This window comes from Ammodytes marinus (assembly GCF_949987685.1).
Source record: "Ammodytes marinus genome assembly, chromosome: 2".
Lineage (NCBI taxonomy): Eukaryota > Metazoa > Chordata > Actinopteri > Uranoscopiformes > Ammodytidae > Ammodytes > Ammodytes marinus.
In genome coordinates this window covers 32714664-32733263 of record NC_137231.1, presented here as the reverse complement: position 1 = coordinate 32733263, position 18600 = coordinate 32714664, and the positions used below count along the sequence as shown (strand labels likewise).

At 44.0% G+C, this 18600-nt stretch overlaps 1 protein-coding gene across 1 annotated transcript in view; it reads right to left on the bottom strand.

The window, feature by feature from the left end:
- The window catches only part of LOC307258094 (myosin heavy chain, fast skeletal muscle-like), a gene marked incomplete at both ends in the record, with an annotated part of 33332 nt that extends 23518 nt beyond the window's left edge, over nt 1–9814 (bottom strand). Inside the window, 37 exons of the mRNA XM_080037499.1 lie at nt 101–196; nt 287–391; nt 477–647; nt 742–867; nt 957–1160; nt 1240–1548; nt 1686–1810; nt 2230–2395; nt 2522–2705; nt 2840–3036; nt 3121–3239; nt 3328–3454; nt 3565–3954; nt 4046–4136; nt 4234–4379; nt 4458–4634; nt 4713–4955; nt 5040–5295; nt 5377–5513; nt 5631–5754; nt 5838–5955; nt 6086–6173; nt 6279–6349; nt 6474–6774; nt 6882–7052; nt 7143–7292; nt 7571–7689; nt 7836–7974; nt 8096–8199; nt 8294–8392; nt 8474–8537; nt 8621–8713; nt 8831–8930; nt 9011–9038; nt 9134–9290; nt 9389–9532; nt 9608–9814. Coding sequence (XP_079893625.1) covers nt 101–196; nt 287–391; nt 477–647; nt 742–867; nt 957–1160; nt 1240–1548; nt 1686–1810; nt 2230–2395; nt 2522–2705; nt 2840–3036; nt 3121–3239; nt 3328–3454; nt 3565–3954; nt 4046–4136; nt 4234–4379; nt 4458–4634; nt 4713–4955; nt 5040–5295; nt 5377–5513; nt 5631–5754; nt 5838–5955; nt 6086–6173; nt 6279–6349; nt 6474–6774; nt 6882–7052; nt 7143–7292; nt 7571–7689; nt 7836–7974; nt 8096–8199; nt 8294–8392; nt 8474–8537; nt 8621–8713; nt 8831–8930; nt 9011–9038; nt 9134–9290; nt 9389–9532; nt 9608–9814 — 5646 coding nt within the window. The remainder of the gene's footprint in view (nt 1–100; nt 197–286; nt 392–476; nt 648–741; nt 868–956; nt 1161–1239; nt 1549–1685; nt 1811–2229; nt 2396–2521; nt 2706–2839; nt 3037–3120; nt 3240–3327; nt 3455–3564; nt 3955–4045; nt 4137–4233; nt 4380–4457; nt 4635–4712; nt 4956–5039; nt 5296–5376; nt 5514–5630; nt 5755–5837; nt 5956–6085; nt 6174–6278; nt 6350–6473; nt 6775–6881; nt 7053–7142; nt 7293–7570; nt 7690–7835; nt 7975–8095; nt 8200–8293; nt 8393–8473; nt 8538–8620; nt 8714–8830; nt 8931–9010; nt 9039–9133; nt 9291–9388; nt 9533–9607) is intronic.
- Between the last annotated feature and the right edge of the window lie 8786 nt (nt 9815–18600).

The following is an 18600-nucleotide window of genomic DNA, read 5'->3' as shown; positions in this document are numbered from 1 at the left end:
AATGGACTTTTTTGAATATCCAAAAGATCCAAGGTCTTCTATGTGTATGTTAAATCTGACACAACATCAAGTTTTTAGTGTTAAAAATGTGGTCCCTTACCGCCTCCTCAGATTGCCTCTTGTAGGCCTTAACCTTAAGCTGCAACTTGTCAACCAGATCCTGCAGCCTGGCAACGTTTTTCTTGTCCTCTTCAGTCTGTTATACAAATAAAATTTGCATGGCAAAATGTTCTCAATGATATACATGTAGTCAATGTATACATGTTTAATCTTAATGTGGTTGTACCTGGTAGGTAAGCTCCTTCACCCTCCTCTCATATTTGCGGACACCCTTAATAGCATCTCCTCCACGTCTCTGCTCAGCCTCAATCTCTGCCTCCAGCTCACGCACCTATAGAACACAGTAAAGACTAAATAATCCAAACTTTTTCAAAGTCTTGCTTCAGCTGTACAAACTCTTATCATTAATTTCTTACCCTAGACTCCAGTTTCTGGAGCTGCTTCTTGCCACCCTTCATGGCCAGGTTCTCAGCCTCATCCAAGCGGTGCTGCAGGTCCTTAACAGTGACCTCCAGGTTCTTCTTCATCCTTTCCAAGTGGGAGCTAGTATCTTGCTCCTTCTTCAGCTCCTCAGCCATCATAGCAGCCTAGAGGAAATAATGTTAATGAGAAATGTCTGGAAAAAGCACCTCTCTTTCTTTTTTAAAACTAAAATTAAGAACACGTGAAATGTAAACCTACATCAGTGATGGCCTTCTTTGCCTTCTCCTCTGCATTCCTTGCTTCCTGAACAGTGTCATCCACTTCACCCTGGACCTGGACCAGGTCAGACTCAAGCTTCTTCTTGGTGTTAATAAGACTTGTGTTCTGAAATATCAGAAATAAGTTAAGTTATCACTTGCCTGACAAATATTTAGATTTGTAAATTAGTGGAGAAATGTTGAAAAAGTGTTCACCTGGGAATGCAAAAGTCCAACACGCTCACTGGCGTCCACCAGCTCCTGCTCAGCGATTTTGCGGCTTCTCTCTGTCTGTTCCAGAGCAGCTCTAAGTTCCTCGATCTCAGCTACCATGAGACCATTCCTACGATCCACCATAGCAGCTTGTTCTTTGAAGTCCTCCTGTGCTCTGAGAGCATCATCAAGGTGCAGTTGTGCATCCTAGTGAAAACATATCAAAATGAATGCCAACATTTAGTTATACTGAGCACTGTGTAACAACACCTGTGTCTTACAATACCTTCAGCTGTGCCTGGACATTCCTAAGCTGCTTCTGGGACTCAGCAGCCTGGCGGTTGGCGTGGCTAAGCTGAATCTCCATCTCATTCAGGTCTCCCTCCATCTTCTTTTTGATCCTCAGGGCATCGTTCCTGCTTCTGACCTCAGAATCCAGTGTGCTCTGCATTGAGTCAATCACCCTCTGGCTATTCCTCTTGATCTGCTCCATCTCCTCATCTTTTTCTGCCAGCTTCCTGTCTACCTCACCCTTAATCTGGTTGAGCTCAAGCTGGACACGCAGGATCTTAGACTCTTCGTGTTCCAGAGTTCCCTAATGATAAGAAAGAAAGAAAGAAAGAAAGAAAGAAAGAAAGAAAGAGTCAGCTCGGCTGCACAGCGTTTATAATATGTTTGTCAATGATGGATTTATAATTGAATTATTTTTTTAAGATCTCCTCTTAAATGTACCTCAGCCTCTTCAAGAGCTGTCTGGATTTCAGACTTCTCGGTCTCCACTTGCTTTTTGGACTTCTCCAGCTCATGGATGCTCTTGCCAGTCTCACCAATCTGTTCAGTCAGATCTGAGATCTCCTCTGTAGAAAGATGCATGTGTTTTATGTTGTTAAGCCTTTATATGTGAAATATGGATGCTTCATTCTAAAACATCCATTTGTCAAGTTACTTTTATTAGTCAATGGATACATTGGAATTTGTCTTTTCGCATATCCCCTCTCAAGTTACCACACTTCGGAGGGGGTCAGAGCGCAGGGTCAGCCGAAATACATCGCCCCTGGAGCAGTTTGGGGTTAAGTGTCTTGCTCAAGGACACAATGGTAGAGATGGTGGGCACCGTAGAAGTAATACCAGCCTCTGCTAGTTTTACAACTAACACCCCGCTGTCCGGTGCCGGGGATCGAAACAGCGACCTCATGGTTACTGGTCGGCCACCCTTCCTCTAGGCCATCGTACCACCACCATGTGTTGAATAGAATATAATGTCGCAAAAACTCACGCTGCAGGTTCTTGTTTTCCCGCTTCATTGTCTCCAGATGATCCAGAGATTCTTCATAGGAGTTCTTCATTTTGAAGAGCTCAGTGCCAACAGAACGAGCCTCCTTCTGAGCTCCCTCAAGCTCTGCCTGAGCCTCCTCATACTTCTGTTTCCACTCTGCCAAGACCTGAATAACAACATTGATACAGATCAGTTGGTCATTTAGTAAATGGTAATATAAAAAACATATATATAAATATGTATGTTATTGTATTGTTGCTATGGCTGGTACAAACAAAGTGAGTGTTGGTACCTTGTCAAAGTTCCTCTGCTTCTTGTCCAGGTTGGCAGCCAGAGCATTAGCCCTCTCCACATCAATCATGAGGTCCTCCACCTCACTTTGGAGCCTCTGTTTGGTTTTCTCCAGAGAAGCACACTTGGAATTTGTTGCCTCAATCTGCTCCTCAGCCTCCTGAAGGCGCTGGGCAAGCTTTTTCCTGTTTGAAAAGGTGCATTTCATCTCTTTGTGAAAAACTAGTACATAAATGAACTACATATAGTTATATATTTTTTAGATACAAGATTAACATTACAATCGTTCTAGCCATTTAATTGTTTGAATTGTACTCACTTGGACTCCTCAAGCTCCTCAGTGCGCTGGATAGCATCAGTTTCATACTTAGATCTCCACTGAGCCACCTCACTGTTGGCCTTTGACATCCCACGCTGCAGCTCAGCTTTGGCCTCCTGCTCCTCCTCAAACTGCTCTCTCAGCAGGTCACAGTCATGGCGGGCTGATTGCATTCCATGGGCAAGAGCATTCTTGGCCTGGTGTAAGAAATCATTTTCAGTTTGCACAGTTTCTAAATATCACACATGAATTTGATTTGTACACACCTAGCTTTTTCTTACCTTGACCTCCTCTTCAATCTGTCTCTTCAGCTCTTCAATCTGCTGTGTGAAGGCCTGTTTGCCTCTGGTCAGCTGGGACACAAGAGCTTCTTTCTCTTCAATTTGACGACTGAACTCCCCTATTGTGAAAAAACGTCATAATACATTATTTTGTGTTATTTTGCTTAAATATACACAACACTTCCTCGACTGATTACTTATACATACCATTTTCTGTCAGGAGACGTGCTTTCTGTCCACCAATGTCATTCATTTGACGAACATTTTCATCATTCTTGGTCTTTAGTTCACTAAGTCCGTCCTCAAGAGTACGGCACATCTTTTCAAGATTTCCCTAATGAGGAAAACAGAGATCAGATCATGAAGTCATTTTTATCTAGCAGATGAATGACCTTATTTTGCTATTCTCCTTTGGATTTTTTTCAAACATTAATGTGATTTTACCTTTGCTTTTGCAACAGCCTCCATGTTGCTGGAGAGGTCATCAATCTCCATCTTGTATTCACTCTTTTCCTTCTCAAGCTTCTGCTTGACACGCTGGAGGTTGTCGATCTGTTCTCCCAGCTCGGCAACGCTGTCAGCCTGCTTCTTGCGAAGAGCAGCAGCAGTGGCTTCATGCTGCAGTGTGGACTCCTCAAGGTCACGACGGAGCTTCTGGAACTCAGCTTCACGCTTCTTGTTCATCTCAATCTGAGCAGAAGTTGCACCACCGGCCTCCTCAAGCCTCTCACTGATCTCTTCAAGTTCCCTGGAGAGGTCAGCTCTCTGCTTCTCAACCTTGGCACGAGCAGCACGCTCAGCCTCAATCTCTTCCTCCAGTTCCTCAATACGGGCCTGTTGAATGTTGGTGAGTTGCCTTTCAGTGAACTTTCGCTTCATAAACACAAAATAGATGAGGTATGTTTTATGTAAGACAATATGTCACCTGAAGCTCCTTGATCTTCTTCTGAAGCTGAGCACCCATTGACTGCTCATCCTCAATCTTGCTAAGGTACTGACTGATGTCAAAGTCCTTCCTGTGAGATTAATAGATAGAGTTCATGGTAAGAGTTCAAGCAGTGGAACACCTCATTCAAAAGACAGGTTTTTGTTCAAATTCACAAAGAAACTTACTTTTTAATTTTCTCGTCAGACTGCTGCTTGTCATTCTCAAGATCCATGATGCTTTCCTGGGCCAGTTTCAGGTCCCCCTCAAGCTTCCTCTTGGATCTCTCAAGGTCCATACGCAGCTTCTTCTCTTGCTCCAGAGAACCCTCAAGCTGAACATTCATATAAGTTATAAGTTATGCTCATGAAGAATTTTGCTTTGCCACTCGAAAGTGAATTTGTAAACTTACATCATCCACTTGCTGTTCAAGCTTGGTCTTTGCTTTGGTCAGAGTGTTGACTTTGTCTTCCTCTGCCTGAAGGTCATCAAGAGTCTGCTGATGAGACTCCTGAAGGGCTTTCTTTTCTTTAGTCAGCTTAGCCAGGCTCTCATCCTGAGAGGCCATCTCCTCGGTCAGGTTCTTCACCTAAGTTTTTCAGAAATATGTTAAATAGTAATACTCTAATGTTACTTGACCTACAATATAATATTCATATTTTCAAACCTTGTTCTCAGTGGCATGTTTCTCCTTTTCCACTTTAGCCAAGGTAAGCTCCAGGTCATCAATATCTTTCTTGAGCTCAGAGCATTCATCCTCCAGCTTTCTCTTCTTGGCAGTGAGCTCTGCATTGATTTCTTCTTCATCCTCCAGTCTCTCGGTTGTCTCTTTGAGTTTGGCCTCCATCTGAATCTTACTCTTGATAAGTCCTTCACATCTCTCCTCGGCATCTGACAGATTCTCTCCTTCCTAATTCATTTCATGAAAATAGAGGTTAACAATCAATTCTGAAAAACTTAAAAAAAGTAAAAGAGTCGGTTGATGTCTACTTACAGATGCTACTTGCAGCGACAAATCATTCTTTTCCTGCAAGAGGGACACCATCTTCTCCTCCAGTTCCTTCTTCTTGGCTAAAGCAGTAGCCAGGTCTGTTGTCATTTTTTCATAGTTCTCCTTCATGCTAGCCAGCTCCTTTTCAGTTTCAGCAGACTGCAGCAGAGGCTTGATCTTGTAGTACACCTTCATCCATGGCCAGTGTTTCACATTCATGAATGAGCGGATGTTGTACTGGATTGTAAAGATGGCTTCCCTGTTGAGAAGAAGTAGCTGTTATGGAAGTGTTGTTTGTAATTTCCGTACCATTATTCAGAATTGATTGTTTTTAACATGCCTCCTCTCCATCATCTTCACAAATTCCTTTCTCATGACATAACCACGAGCCAGAGCCTGAGTCATTGTGACCAGAGCTGCTAGCTTTTCATCTCTCATCTCCTCAAGGAGACCCAGCAGTCCGGCCTTGAAGAACACCTGAATGATGAAATACAATTGAATTAATATAGGATGAAGTACATAGTGAATACCATTTAAAACAAACAAATTCCATACCAACTCACGTAAGTAACATACGGAAAGCAAGGTTCTTACCTTGGTGTGTCCGAATTTGTACTCATCATGAGGAACATCAATAGACCCAAGCAGCTTCTCTGAAGCCTTCTTGTTGTCAATGAACTGGCCCTCAGGGATGACACTGGCATTCAGCACCTTGTACCTTTTTAATGAGAGTAAATGGTCAGTGAGAGTATATTCTTTTAATACTCTACATCAAACTTCTGTAAAAAGATACACTGTTACCTCTGCTTAAAGTCAGCATAGAGGATTCTGCTTGGGAAACCTTTTGTGCAGATTCTGATACCCTCCAGCACACCATTACACCTGAGCTGGTGGATAACCAGGAAGTTCTCCATCAATCCTATACAAATGACATTTCTTAATTACATCTTTGAAATAATTAGTAAGTTTCCTTGTTGGAGCAGCACACAGTAAAATAAAACATATCAACAACACTGACAAATCTGTAATATATTATGTTCTCTACGTACCTGGAGTCTTTGACTCATTGGGAATCAGGCAGCGCACAAAGTGAGGATGGGTGCTCCTCAAATTAGTCATCAGCTTCCCCAAGTTTTCCTGTAGATCCAAAATGGTAACTCATTTTAAGAAGTGCAACATTTGTGAGTTTTGGTATAAACTGAGATATAATTTGATACTATAATGTACAGTGTTAAACATTACCCTAAATTGCGAAGACACAGTCTGCATGGAACCACCCTTCTTCTTGCCTCCCTTCTTTGCACCGCCAACCTCTGTTGACGATTTTAAGTAGACATTTATTGTTAGAACAATAAATCAAATTTACATGAACACATGCTGCTCTTATAAACATATACAGTGAAAGTATGTTTGAGTTTGCTAAAGTCAATGTCATACCCTCAACAACAGGAGGATACAGACTGGCCAGCAGTTTAACTGGTGACTTCTGGAACAGCTGGATAACGGAATCGTTCAGTGGATCCTTGTTCTTGTCCAGCCAGCCAGCGATATTGTAGTCCACGGTACCAGCATAGTGCACCAGGGAGAAGTGGGCCTCAGCCTTGCCCTTTTTTGGCTTTGGTTTCTCAAATGCTTTGCTCTTTCCAAGATGCTGGTCATACAGCTTGTTCTTGAAGGAAGTGTCTGAGGCCTTGGGGAACATGCACTCCTCTTCAAGGATGGAGAAGATGCCCATGGGCTTGAAAAAAGCAGGAAGAGGTATGTCATTAAATGCTAGATGTTGTCTAATTTAGACCAACAGAACAAATACATTTAAATGGAATCATTTTAAAATGGAATCATTACCTTTTCAATCAGCTCAATACAGGCAGCTAAGTCCATGCCAAAGTCAATGAAATCCCAGACAATACCCTCCTTCTTGTACTCCTCTTGCTCCAGTACAAACATGGTGTGGTTGAAGAACTGTTGCAGTTTCTCATTGGTGAAGTTGATGCACAGCTGCTCCATGGTGTTGAACTGTGAGGGGACAAATAATCAATATATCTTCCACACCACAATAATTCTTCGGAAATCAAAGGCTGCTGATTTTTTGAAAATGAATCTTACATCAAAGATCTCAAAGCCAGCAATATCCAGCACACCAATGTAGTACTGTCTTGCTTGTTTAGTGTCCAGCTGCTGGTTGATACGAACGACCATCCACAAGAACATCTTCTCATAGATAGACTTGGCCAGGGCAGGCACTGAGTTCATCACCTGAAGAACAAACAAAGAAAATATATGATTTGATTCAGTCAGCTATTTTGTAAAATTATGGATTGCTGGTATTTTTGAACTACTTCCAGTGAGATAAAACGAAAGAATCAAGGAAAACACTTTCATATTTTACTCAATGTTATTGTTAATAAACCAATATAAAAGTAGAGCTAATTCACACACGGCATCTGATGTTACTAAACGAAGAGGAATTACACTTCTCAGTTTTCTTTTTCTTAAAGTTAAAATGTTTTTTTTAAAAAGTATATCTTGAATACCTGAGGTACAGTCTGTCCCTTGGTGACATACTCATTTCCGACCTTCACTCTGGGGAAGCAATAAGCCTTCAGCATGTCAGCGGAGTTCAGACCCAGCAAGTAAGCAACCTTGTCAGCATCTGAAAATATTTCAGAGATTTACAGTAAATACATACAGTGTGTGACAGTGATTGTCCATCATGACAGATACCTTAGTGACTAGGACATGTATTAGGCCTACTGTTGTTCATAAGCTATGCACTTTGAGCTAACATGAAATTCTCACCCTCTGTGCCATCAGGCTCAGCCTGCTCCTCACGTTGCTTCTGCTTGAATTTCATGTTACCATGGTGAAGCACAGCACCAGTCATCTTGTAGATGCTCAGCTTCTCTTCATGAGTGAAGCCCAGGATATCAATAGCGTTCTATTTTCAAAGGAGTTGTCCACACAATAATCAATTTAGAAACTTATTTTAAAAGAGCAGTTCTGATGTTGCATTAACTGCTCATAATAAATGCCAATATTTTGAATTGAAGTTCACTCACATCAGTGGCATCCAGCTCTTCTTTGTCATCAATGCTAGCCACGGTGATTTGACCCATGCTACACATGGCGAAGTCATAGGGGTTGGTTGTGAGGAGGGCCATTTCTGGAGATCAAAGAATTGTGAATAATTCAATGCATTGTCATGTATACAAATTAAATAAGAAAAAAAAACGTTTTGCATATACTCAATCTTTTACCAACTATCTCAGGTTTGTGGCCGGTCATCAACTGGAAGAAGATGTGATAGCCTCTTTCTTGAGTAAGCTGGTATGTCACTCTAGACTTCTCCAGCAGATCTACAAACATTGTTCATTCGTCACAGCCTGGCCAACTCGCAATTAAAGACATTTGTATGCTCTCTGAGGATTGTTACTTACATGTCTCAATATCAGCACTAGCCAGTTTGCCAGTTTTGCCGAAATGAATTCTGATGAATTTACCCTGTTTGGAACATAGGAATATTTAATGTCCCGGCACATGTGGAATTTCTATAGTATATGTTATAAAAATCCCTCCGTACTTACAAAACGAGAAGAGTTGTCATTCCTAATAGTTTTGGCATTACCATAGGACTCCAGCAGGGGATTGGCTGCAATAATCTGATCCTCCAGTGACCCCTGTAATTTAAATAGAGAATTGATACCAGAAAGTTACTATTATTATAATTATTTTCCATTGAAAGATATCACGTTTAAATAAGACTGAATTATACTCATACAATAACATAATCACACCTTTGACTCGTCCCTCTTCTGTCCGCCTGATACTGAGATTGTTGCAAAGTACTGGATGACACGCTTGGTGTTCACAGTCTTTCCAGCACCAGATTCTCCACTGGGGATAGACATAGACTTATAAGAATTTCTTCAAAGTATTTAATCATTGTAAACAAAGTCAACAAATATGAAACTTACGTGATCAAGACAGACTGGTTCTCCCTATCTGTTAGAAATAAAAACAACGGAATTTACTATGTTTTTCTTGCAAGTGAAACCTGATAAAATGGAAATTTGTATATTAGAGTTGCTGTAACTTACCAGTACTCATGAACTGATAAGCGTTGTCAGAGACAGAGAAGATGTGGGGTGGAGCCTCCACACGCTTCTTGCCTCTATAGGCATTTACAACCTCAGCATCGTACACTGGGAGCCATTTGTAGGGGTTCACAGTGGCACAGAACAGCCCAGAGTAGGTCTGAAAGTAACCATAGAGATTCAACAGTTAACTTTAAGATTCATAAAAGTGTAGCCATTTTCAGCATTTCTCTTTTCTCATTAGGCAGATTGTCTTACGTAGATCATCCATGCTGCATAACGCTCTTTGAGGTTATACAGCACAGAGGCTTCATTGAGATGGGTCATCATGGCCATGTCCTCAATTTTGTCGTACTTGGGAGGGTTCATTGGAGTGACCTGTGCTTCTTTAACTACCACCTCCTGGAACAAGACATTTGTCACGATGAGAACTGATCATACAACTTTCCTAGATTACTTTTACTTTATGATACTAACCTCCTGAGTGGTCAAGACTTTGACAGTGACTTTGTCACCATCCTTCTTGAGTATTTGTCCTTTCAAGTACAACTCCACCTTATCTTCCACATAGCAGGCAGTCTTGGCGTCAAAGGGCGAGGCTTGAGCCTCAATTCTCTCCCTCTCTGGCTTACGGAGGTAAATGGCAGCTTTGCCGTAAACCTCCATCTCAGCGTCAGTACTCATGGTTGCTGGTTACTGCTGTAAGGTAATTGCAAATTTGAGTCATCTTTTTTAAACTAATAACTTTAAGTAACATGACAAACTAAAATAACTAAGTTAAGCTGAATAATAGACATTAACAAACAAATCTATCTATCTATCTATCTATCTATCTATCTATCTATCTATCTATCTATCTATCTATCTATCTATCTATCTATCTATCTATCTATCTATCTATCTATCTATCTATCTATCTATCTATCTATCTATCTATCTATCTATCTATCTATCTATCTATCTATTTATCTATCTATATCTAACTGATGTTCCTGCTTCATTACAAAGACTTAACATTAGCCCATTCTAAATATTTTCTAGAGTTGATAGTAATAAGATGAACAATAACCAGGCAAATAACAAGTAAATGAAATGTTTCAGACAAAATATATACAAATTTAAGACAGTTAAAAGAGCTTCATACCTGAGCCTCTCTCTGTGAAAAATCTTTTATATTCCTCAATCCTGTTGAAAACATAATCCATATATTCAGATATTGGTTAAAGTTTGGCAAGATGTGCTTAATATAGTAATTACTTCATATTTTAAACAAATTCCTCAAATAGTGATAACTTTGAAAATCTCCAGAGAGGAAACACACACTTACCACAAGCTGGGGTAACCTACGGTCCTCACACACTGCTCTGTCCGGCTGCCACACTGACACATCTTTGGCTCCTTTTATATAATCTTTATTGCTCATGCAGCATGATTTAAATATGGAACCAAATGTCAAACGTGGTGTGGATATCTAAAATCATTTGACATCTGTTTAATTGATTGTTGTTTGCACTTCATTCTTACATTTTGGATTTCATTCATGAAGTTTCATTTCCTGCTTTCCATTAATTGAAAGCAATTATATATATTACACATATTTTTTTTACATGATTTATAATTGTAGATCATAAATAATTTATATTTAAACTTCTCCAAATTGCCCTTGTCCCAGCAGGGTTCAACGTAATATTTTTTCCCAACTTGGCAAATAGATAAGCTTTTTACTGGCCCGAGAGCCAAAAAATATAAACCTTTTCACAATTTCCGTGATTAATTATTTAGTACAGTATTTGAATTTCCCTTTAGATTTGGTTGTTTCATATCCCAGTGACACATCTTTGGCTCATTTTATTTAATCCGGCTTGATTATGCAGCACAGTTAAATATATAACCCAAGGCGATATGTGGATAACTAAATAATTTGACATCTATGTAATCAAGTGTTGATGGTACTTAATTCACTATGCAAACATGTCTGTACAGTACTGAACTGCCAGCAAGTCACTGCAAACCTACTAGTTTCACTACTCATCCACAACACAGCAAACACAAATTGGTCAAATTCATGAAAATGACAAAAGGTGAGACATTGCTTCACCTTCAGTGTGAACACACAAACTAAACTTATTTGATTGTTATGAAAAATGTCCAGTAAACAGCTACTAGCTACAGACAGAGCAGACGGATTGGTCAGTCATTCTTTATTGGTTTTATACAGTAACCTGATCTCCAAAAGAGAAAACACCAAACATATACTTAGTGCCACGCTGACACATCTTTGGCTCCTTTAGTAATCCGGCTTGCTTATGCAGCATGAGTTAAATATGGAACCAAATGTCAAATGTGGTGTTGATAACTAAAATCATTTAACATCTGTTTAACGAGTGTTGTTAGCACTTCATTCTGACATTTTGGATTTCAGTCTTAAAGTTCCATTTCCTGCTTTCCATTAAATGAAAGCAATTATATATATTACACATATTTTTTTTACATGATTTATACTATAGAACATATTTAATTTATATTTATGCTTCTCCAAATAGCCCATTTTCCAGTGGCCCCGGTTGTAAAACTGTTAACATAAAAAATGTTTTAGCTGCACTTTTCAGTTGTCTGTCTGATGCACAGAATAGAACAAAAATGTTTTTATTTTCATCAAAACAGATACTGATGCATGCACACAATTCAGTTGTGCTAGTGCTTTATGAGCCTAACCCCAACTCCAGGACATTTATATGACTTAATTTACATCCAAGTGTTAGTTTCATGCTTGGCAAGAGAAATTGAGAGGGTTCTATTTGCAGACCGATGGGGGATTTTTTTCTAGGATGGTGAAGGAAGGTTTGGTTTTGGCCACGCCCCAAACTCATTTCATTGGTCAGAATTGTACACAAAAGGCAGAAAACTGGTCTACATCAGTAAAGAGAAACAGCAACCTCAAGGGAACATTATTTACATATCAGTTGCAAGTTTTACCGCGTTTAATCACTTTTATACACTCAGCTGCCCTCATTTATCAACCGTGCGTAGACCAGAAAAGTGGGTGCACGCACATTTCCACGCAAACCTCTGCATTTATCAATATGGGCGTGAGGGTAGGATACGCTCAAATCCCACGCCAGCTCTCAACTCGTGTACGCAAGTTTGTAAACAGCATGGACTCGCAGTGCAGGCTGTACCGGGTAGCCGACGACTTTGTTGGGCAATTATTACAAGATAATACAAATGCAGTGTTTGCTCAGACCGAAATAAAGATATTAATCTCTTAAAAATGTGCAGCTTATGGTGTGCAACTGAGGAGGAGAGCTGATTCAATAGTGCGCACACCGGCCACTTAGTAGCGCTGCATGGGACTGCGTAAGGGCAGTTGTCTCCGTCTTGGAGCAGCTGGGGGGACACTGAGGCACGGGGGCTGCATGCATTAAAAATGTTAGCCTAAGTATTAAATATGTAGTACGCACACTGCTCTTTATGATAAAAAAATACACGGCACAACATTCAGCTTAACATTTTATTTATTTGACGCACTTTTTTAGATGTTAGTTTAGTTTAGTTTAGTTTAGTTTTATTTGTGCAGATAAACAAGATTAAAATGGCAAGAAGATGCGCATAAACATACATAAATGCACGGGTGGGACAAAAGAAACCCCGAAGGGCTTATAAGGGATGTCCACCTGATATTAAAATACAATAAGGTAAAGAAAAAAAGTAAAAGAAAAAAAAGACAAAGAAAAAAATAAAATTAAAGAGCTAAAACAACTACAAAGTCATGTTACAAAAATGAAAATACATTTAAGTACATATAGTAAAAAAGCAAAGTAAAGATGTAACTAACAAGCAAAAAGACAATATAACATACATTCAGTTTCACAAAGTATCGTACGCTTTTAAAATGAGGTACATTTTAAGATGTTTTTTGAAAGTAACTAAAGATGAGTGTTTACGTAGAGTAACAGGAAAGCTGTTCCAAATGACTGGACCTCTGTCCCTAATTGACAACTGTCCAAGATTTGTTCTGTAAAATTGACGGTGAAGGAGATCTACAGATCTGGTCTGATGACTATGGATCTGTGACCTGGTTATAAAAAAAACTGTTAAAAGAAGAGGGAAGTAAATTATTGAAAAATTGGAAAACAAAAGTGCCGATCTGAAGAGTATTCACATCATATATGCTTAACAACTTCAGACTTTGAAATAACGGAGCACTATGAGCGTCCCAACTGGAGTTGGTTACAGTTCTAACAAACTTTTTCTGTAACATAAAAATCGAATCTAGACTGGTTTTGTATATGCTTGCCCATACTATATTTCCATAGGATATAAAGGGATAAATAAGGCAGTAATATCCATACACATTTTTCTTGACAGCACGGGTCTTACTCGTCGTATAACCCCAATGTTTCTCGCTAATTTATTGGACACCTGTGATATGTGTTTTTTCCAATTGAGCTTATTTGTTATGGTTTGACGCTGGTTGGACCCAAGAGCAGGCAGAGACAGTATAGGATAAATAAAAAGCTTTATTGAATGAGGTGGAGAAGCTGGGGGTTGATGAGGAAGCCGGGGAAAGTGCGAGGCAGGTGAGCTGGAGTGAGAGATCCGGGTAACTGCAGGCAGAGGAAACAAAGTTAGGATGTGATCATCAAAAGCACAACAGGAGACGAGAGAGAGAGAGTGAGAGCGAGGTAGACAAATACACTTGTAGCCAGGTACGTATAATTACCACTGAGTGCGAGGAACGCTCTGGCACCGACTGCAGGGAAACCAGGAGTAGATGTAGGTGAGTTGATTAGTGATGAGAACCAGGTGTGGAGACAGACAGGGGGAGTGGCAGAAGGAGGAGGAAGAACACGCACAGCAACCAGCTGTGATCACCACAGAGCCCCCTCCTCAATGGACGCCTCTTGGCGGCCTAGGCTTATCTGGGTGGGCCAAATGAAAATCATGGACGAGAGAGGGATCGAGGATAAGACCCCGAGAAATCCAGGTCCTCTCCTCTGGCCCATAACCCTCCCAGTCTGCGAGGTATTGGTACCCCCTGCCCCGACGACGTATGTCAAGCAACCGCCGGACGGTGAAGGCAGGGTGGTCGTCAACCAGACGGGGCGGAGGGGGGGAAACGACTGGGGGGGAGAGTGGGCTTGTGGAGACTGGCTTCAACTTAGAAACGTGGAAGGTGGGGTGGACGCGCAAAGAAGGGGGCAGCTTGAGCTTCACAGCAGAGGGGTTGATAATGGCAACAATCGGGAAGGGACCAACGAAACGAGGGGTAAGTTTCTTAGAACCAGTTTGCAGTGGGAGATCCTTGGATGAAAGCCATACCTGCTGTCCCACCTGGTAGGCAGGAGCGGGAGCCCTGTGGCGATCCGCTATGCGCTGGTTTTGTTCCGCAGAGCGCAGCAGAGCGGAGCGAGCGCCCTTCCAGACCCTGCGGCAACGGCGGAGATGATGCTGGACAGAGGGAACGGAGATGTCGTCCTCTTGAGAGGGAAATAAGGGTGGCTGATACCCCAGGGAACACTCAAAGGGGGACATGTTGGTAGCAGCACAGGACATAGAGTTATGGGCATACTCAATCCAGGGTAGATGGTCGCTCCAGGCAGAGGGGTTGCGTGCAGCCACGCAACGCAGTGCAGTACCGAGGTCCTGGTTAGCTCTTTCCGCCTGCCCGTTTGTCTGCGGATGGTAACCGGATGACAGGCTGACCGTGGCCCCTAGCGCACGGCAGAAAGCCCTCCACACTTGGGAAATGAATTGGGGACCACGGTCAGAGACGAGGTCCAGGGGAATCCCGTGTAGGCGAAAGACATGCTGCACCAGCAGCTGGGCAGTCTCGGTGGCAGTGGGGAGCTTAGGTAGAGCAATGAAGTGCACAGCTTTAGAAAATCTGTCCACCACGGTGAGTATAACTGTGTTGCCCTTAGAGGGAGGAAGACCAGTAACAAAATCAAGGCCAATATGAGACCAGGGCCGACTGGGAACAGGAAGGGGGCGTAGCAGGCCAGCAGGGGGTTGATGGGAGGACTTGGCCCGAGCACAAACCGTGCAGGCCAGCACGAACGCCCGGGTGTCAGAGTCCATCGCTGGCCACCAAAAATGCCTTTTCAATAGGGACAGGGTGCGACCCACACCAGGGTGACAGGCAAAGCGCGATGTGTGGCCCCACACCAGAACTTGCGAGCGCACCAAACTGGGAACAAAGAGGCGGTTAAGAGGGCCGTTGCCCGGGTCTGGTTCACTGGCTTGGGCCTCCCGGATGAGGGACTCTATCTCCCAGGTGACAGCCGCCACCTTGAGGCAGGAAGAAGAGAGGATAGTGTCAGGGGGGGCCGGTGTGTTCACAGTGTTAAACTGACGGGAGAGAGCGTCAGGCTTGACATTCCGAGACCCGGGACGGTAGGTGAGGGTGAAATTAAAGCGTCCAAAAAACAGGGACCACCGGGCCTGACGGGAATTTAAGTGCTTGGCTGTCTGGATGTAAGACAGATTCTTGTGGTCGGTCCAAACCACGAACGGTTGTTCTGCCCCCTCAAGCCAGTGCCGCCATTCCTCCAACGCCAGTTTCACAGCCAGAAGTTCTCTGTTCCCCACATCATAGTTACGCTCAGCAGGGACCAGCCGGCGGGAGAAAAAAGCGCAGGGGTGAATCTTCTCATCAGAAGCAGATCGCTGGGACAGAACCCCCCCCCACCCCAGTGTCAGACGCATCGACCTCTACGATGAACTGCCTGGAGGGGTCCGGTTGGATCAGAATGGGGGCAGACGAAAAAAGCTCCTTAAGCCTAGAGAAGGCAGCCTCCGCCTCAGGCGTCCAGGCAAAAGGGCGGGCAGGGGAGGTGAGATGAGTGAGAGGGGCTGCAACCCTGCTGAAGTCACGGATGAACCTCCGGTAAAAATTGGCAAACCCCAGAAACTGCTGCAGTTTCTTGCGGGAGTCGGGGATGGGCCAGCCTGTCACAGCGCTGACCTTCTCGGGACAGGTCCTCACCTGCCCGCTCTCAATGACGAACCCCAGGAAGGATACAGAGGTGACACTGAACTCACACTTCTCGGCCTTAACGTATAATTTGTTCTCCAACAGCCGCTGAAGAACCTGCCGGACATGCAGGACGTGTTCCTCCTGGGTGCGGGAAAAAATAAGGATGTCATCTAAATAGACAAAAACTGAACGGTTGAGAAAGTCCCGGAGGACGTCATTTACCAGGTTCTGGAACACAGCAGGGGCATTAGTGAGTCCGAAGGGCATGACGAGGTATTCAAAATGGCCGAGGGGGGTGTTAAAGGCCGTCTTCCATTCATCCCCTTCACGGATACGCACCAGGTGGTAGGCATTGCGTAGGTCCAATTTAGAAAAAACTGTGGCGCCCTGCAGTGGCTCGAATGCGGAACTGATGAGGGGCAAGGCATACTTGTTCTTAACTGTAATGTTATTGAGTCCCCTGAAATCGATACAGGGGCGAAGTGACTTGTCCTTCTTGGCAACAAAAAAGAAACCTGCACCAACAGGAGAAGAGGAGGGTCTCATGAGGCCAGCCGAAAGAGAATCCTTAATATACTTCTCCATGGCCTCCCTCTCAGGACGGGACAAGTTATAAAGGCGACTACTGGGCAAGGGGGCGCCGGGGAGGAGATTAATGGCACAGTCATAGGGGCGATGAGGAGGCAGGGTGAGAGCGCGACACTTACTAAACACCTCTCCCAGGTCATGATAAACTGGGGGAACCAAGGAGAGGTCGGGGGGTTCCTTGGGCAAGGGAACACCTCCCACTGCTGGAAACAGGGCAGATTGTAAGCAGGTGGAATGACAAAAAGTGCTCCAACTCACCACCTTGCCAGAAGACCAGTCAAATTGGGGATTGTGCCGTTTGAGCCAGGGGTGCCCCAGCACCAGGGGAGTATGGGGAGACAGGATGACATGAAACTGAAGTATCTCGTGGTGATTACCAGAAACAATTAACTCCAGGGGCTTAGTACGGTGAGTAATAAGGGCCAGGTGACTGCCGTCTAAGGCGTTAGCATTTAAGGGAGAGGGTAATTGTTCCAAATTAATGCCAACCTGAGACGCGAAGCCGGCGTCAATGAAGTTCTCATCCGCTCCAGAATCCACCAGGGCTGACACAGGAAAGGGATGCCCGAGGGACAGGAGAGTGGCATCCAGCAGTGAGCGAGAACAGTGAGAAACGGGGACGGAGGGGGCGTGGCTCAGCAGGGCCCCGAGCCTCACTGCCGAGCCCTGTCTTTTGGCAGTGACGGACAGGTGGAGATGAGATGCCCGGGCAGCGCACAGTACATACACACTCCGGTCCTAATCCGATGAAGCCGCTCTGCCTGGGTGAGACGTGTGCGGCCCAGCTGCATGGGCTCCTCTTCAGTGACACCAATCGTCACGGGGGCAGAGAGGGTAGTCTTAGAGAAGAGTGGGGAACAGGAAGCAGCGAATGCCGGGGGCACGGAGCTGCCTGCCTTCTCCCTACGCCGCTCGCGTAGGCGGTTATCCAGCCGGATAGAGAGGGAAATCATTTCATTGAGAGTGTCAACTTCCTCCCTCGTAGCCAGCTCATCTTTGATCGACTCACTGAGACCGGAAAGAAAAAGGCCACGTAGTGACCTGTCGTTCCAGCCCGACCTGGCTGCATAGGTCCTGAACTCGACAGAGAACTCAGCTACACTGCGGGAGCCCTGACGTACAGAAATAAGCCGCTTGGCGGCGTCCCCTCCCTCTACTGGGTGATCAAAAACTTTCCTCATTTCAGCTACAAAAAGGTGAAAATTGTCAATGACTGGGGAATCACTGTCCCATACAGCTGAAGCCCACGCTAGTGCGTTACCCTTTAGTGACCCCATAATGTAAGCGATCTTAGCTTTATCAGTAGGATAGGTGAGGGGCTGCTGACTGAAAACTAGGGAACACTGGATCAAAAAAGCTCTGCACGTACCCATGTCCCCAGCATAGCGCTCCGGTGCAGGAATGAGAGGCTCACGAGCTCGTGGCAGGTGTGACAGGGGAGTGGGAGCAGGCGGAGGTGCCGCTGACGGTGGGGGTGCAGCCGGATGTGGGGCCAGTAAGTCCAACTGCGCACCCATCTGTGTAACACGAGTAGTGAGGTTCTTAAACGCTTCCATAGCGTCATGGAGAGCCTTGCTGTGCTCCGCTACCCGAGAGCCTTGGGCGGCGAGAGCTCCGCGGATACTGTCCATGTCCGCTGGGTCCATCTTGGCCAGAGCGTTCTGTTATGGTTTGACGCTGGTTGGACCCAAGAGCAGGCAGAGACAGTATAGGATAAATAAAAAGGTTTATTGAATGAGGTGGAGAAGCTGGGGGTTGATGAGGAAGCCGGGGAAAGTGCGAGGCAGGTGAGCTGGAGTGAGAGATCCGGGTAACTGCAGGCAGAGGAAACAAAGTTAGGATGTGATCATCAAAAGCACAACAGGAGACGAGAGAGAGAGAGTGAGAGCGAGGTAGACAAATA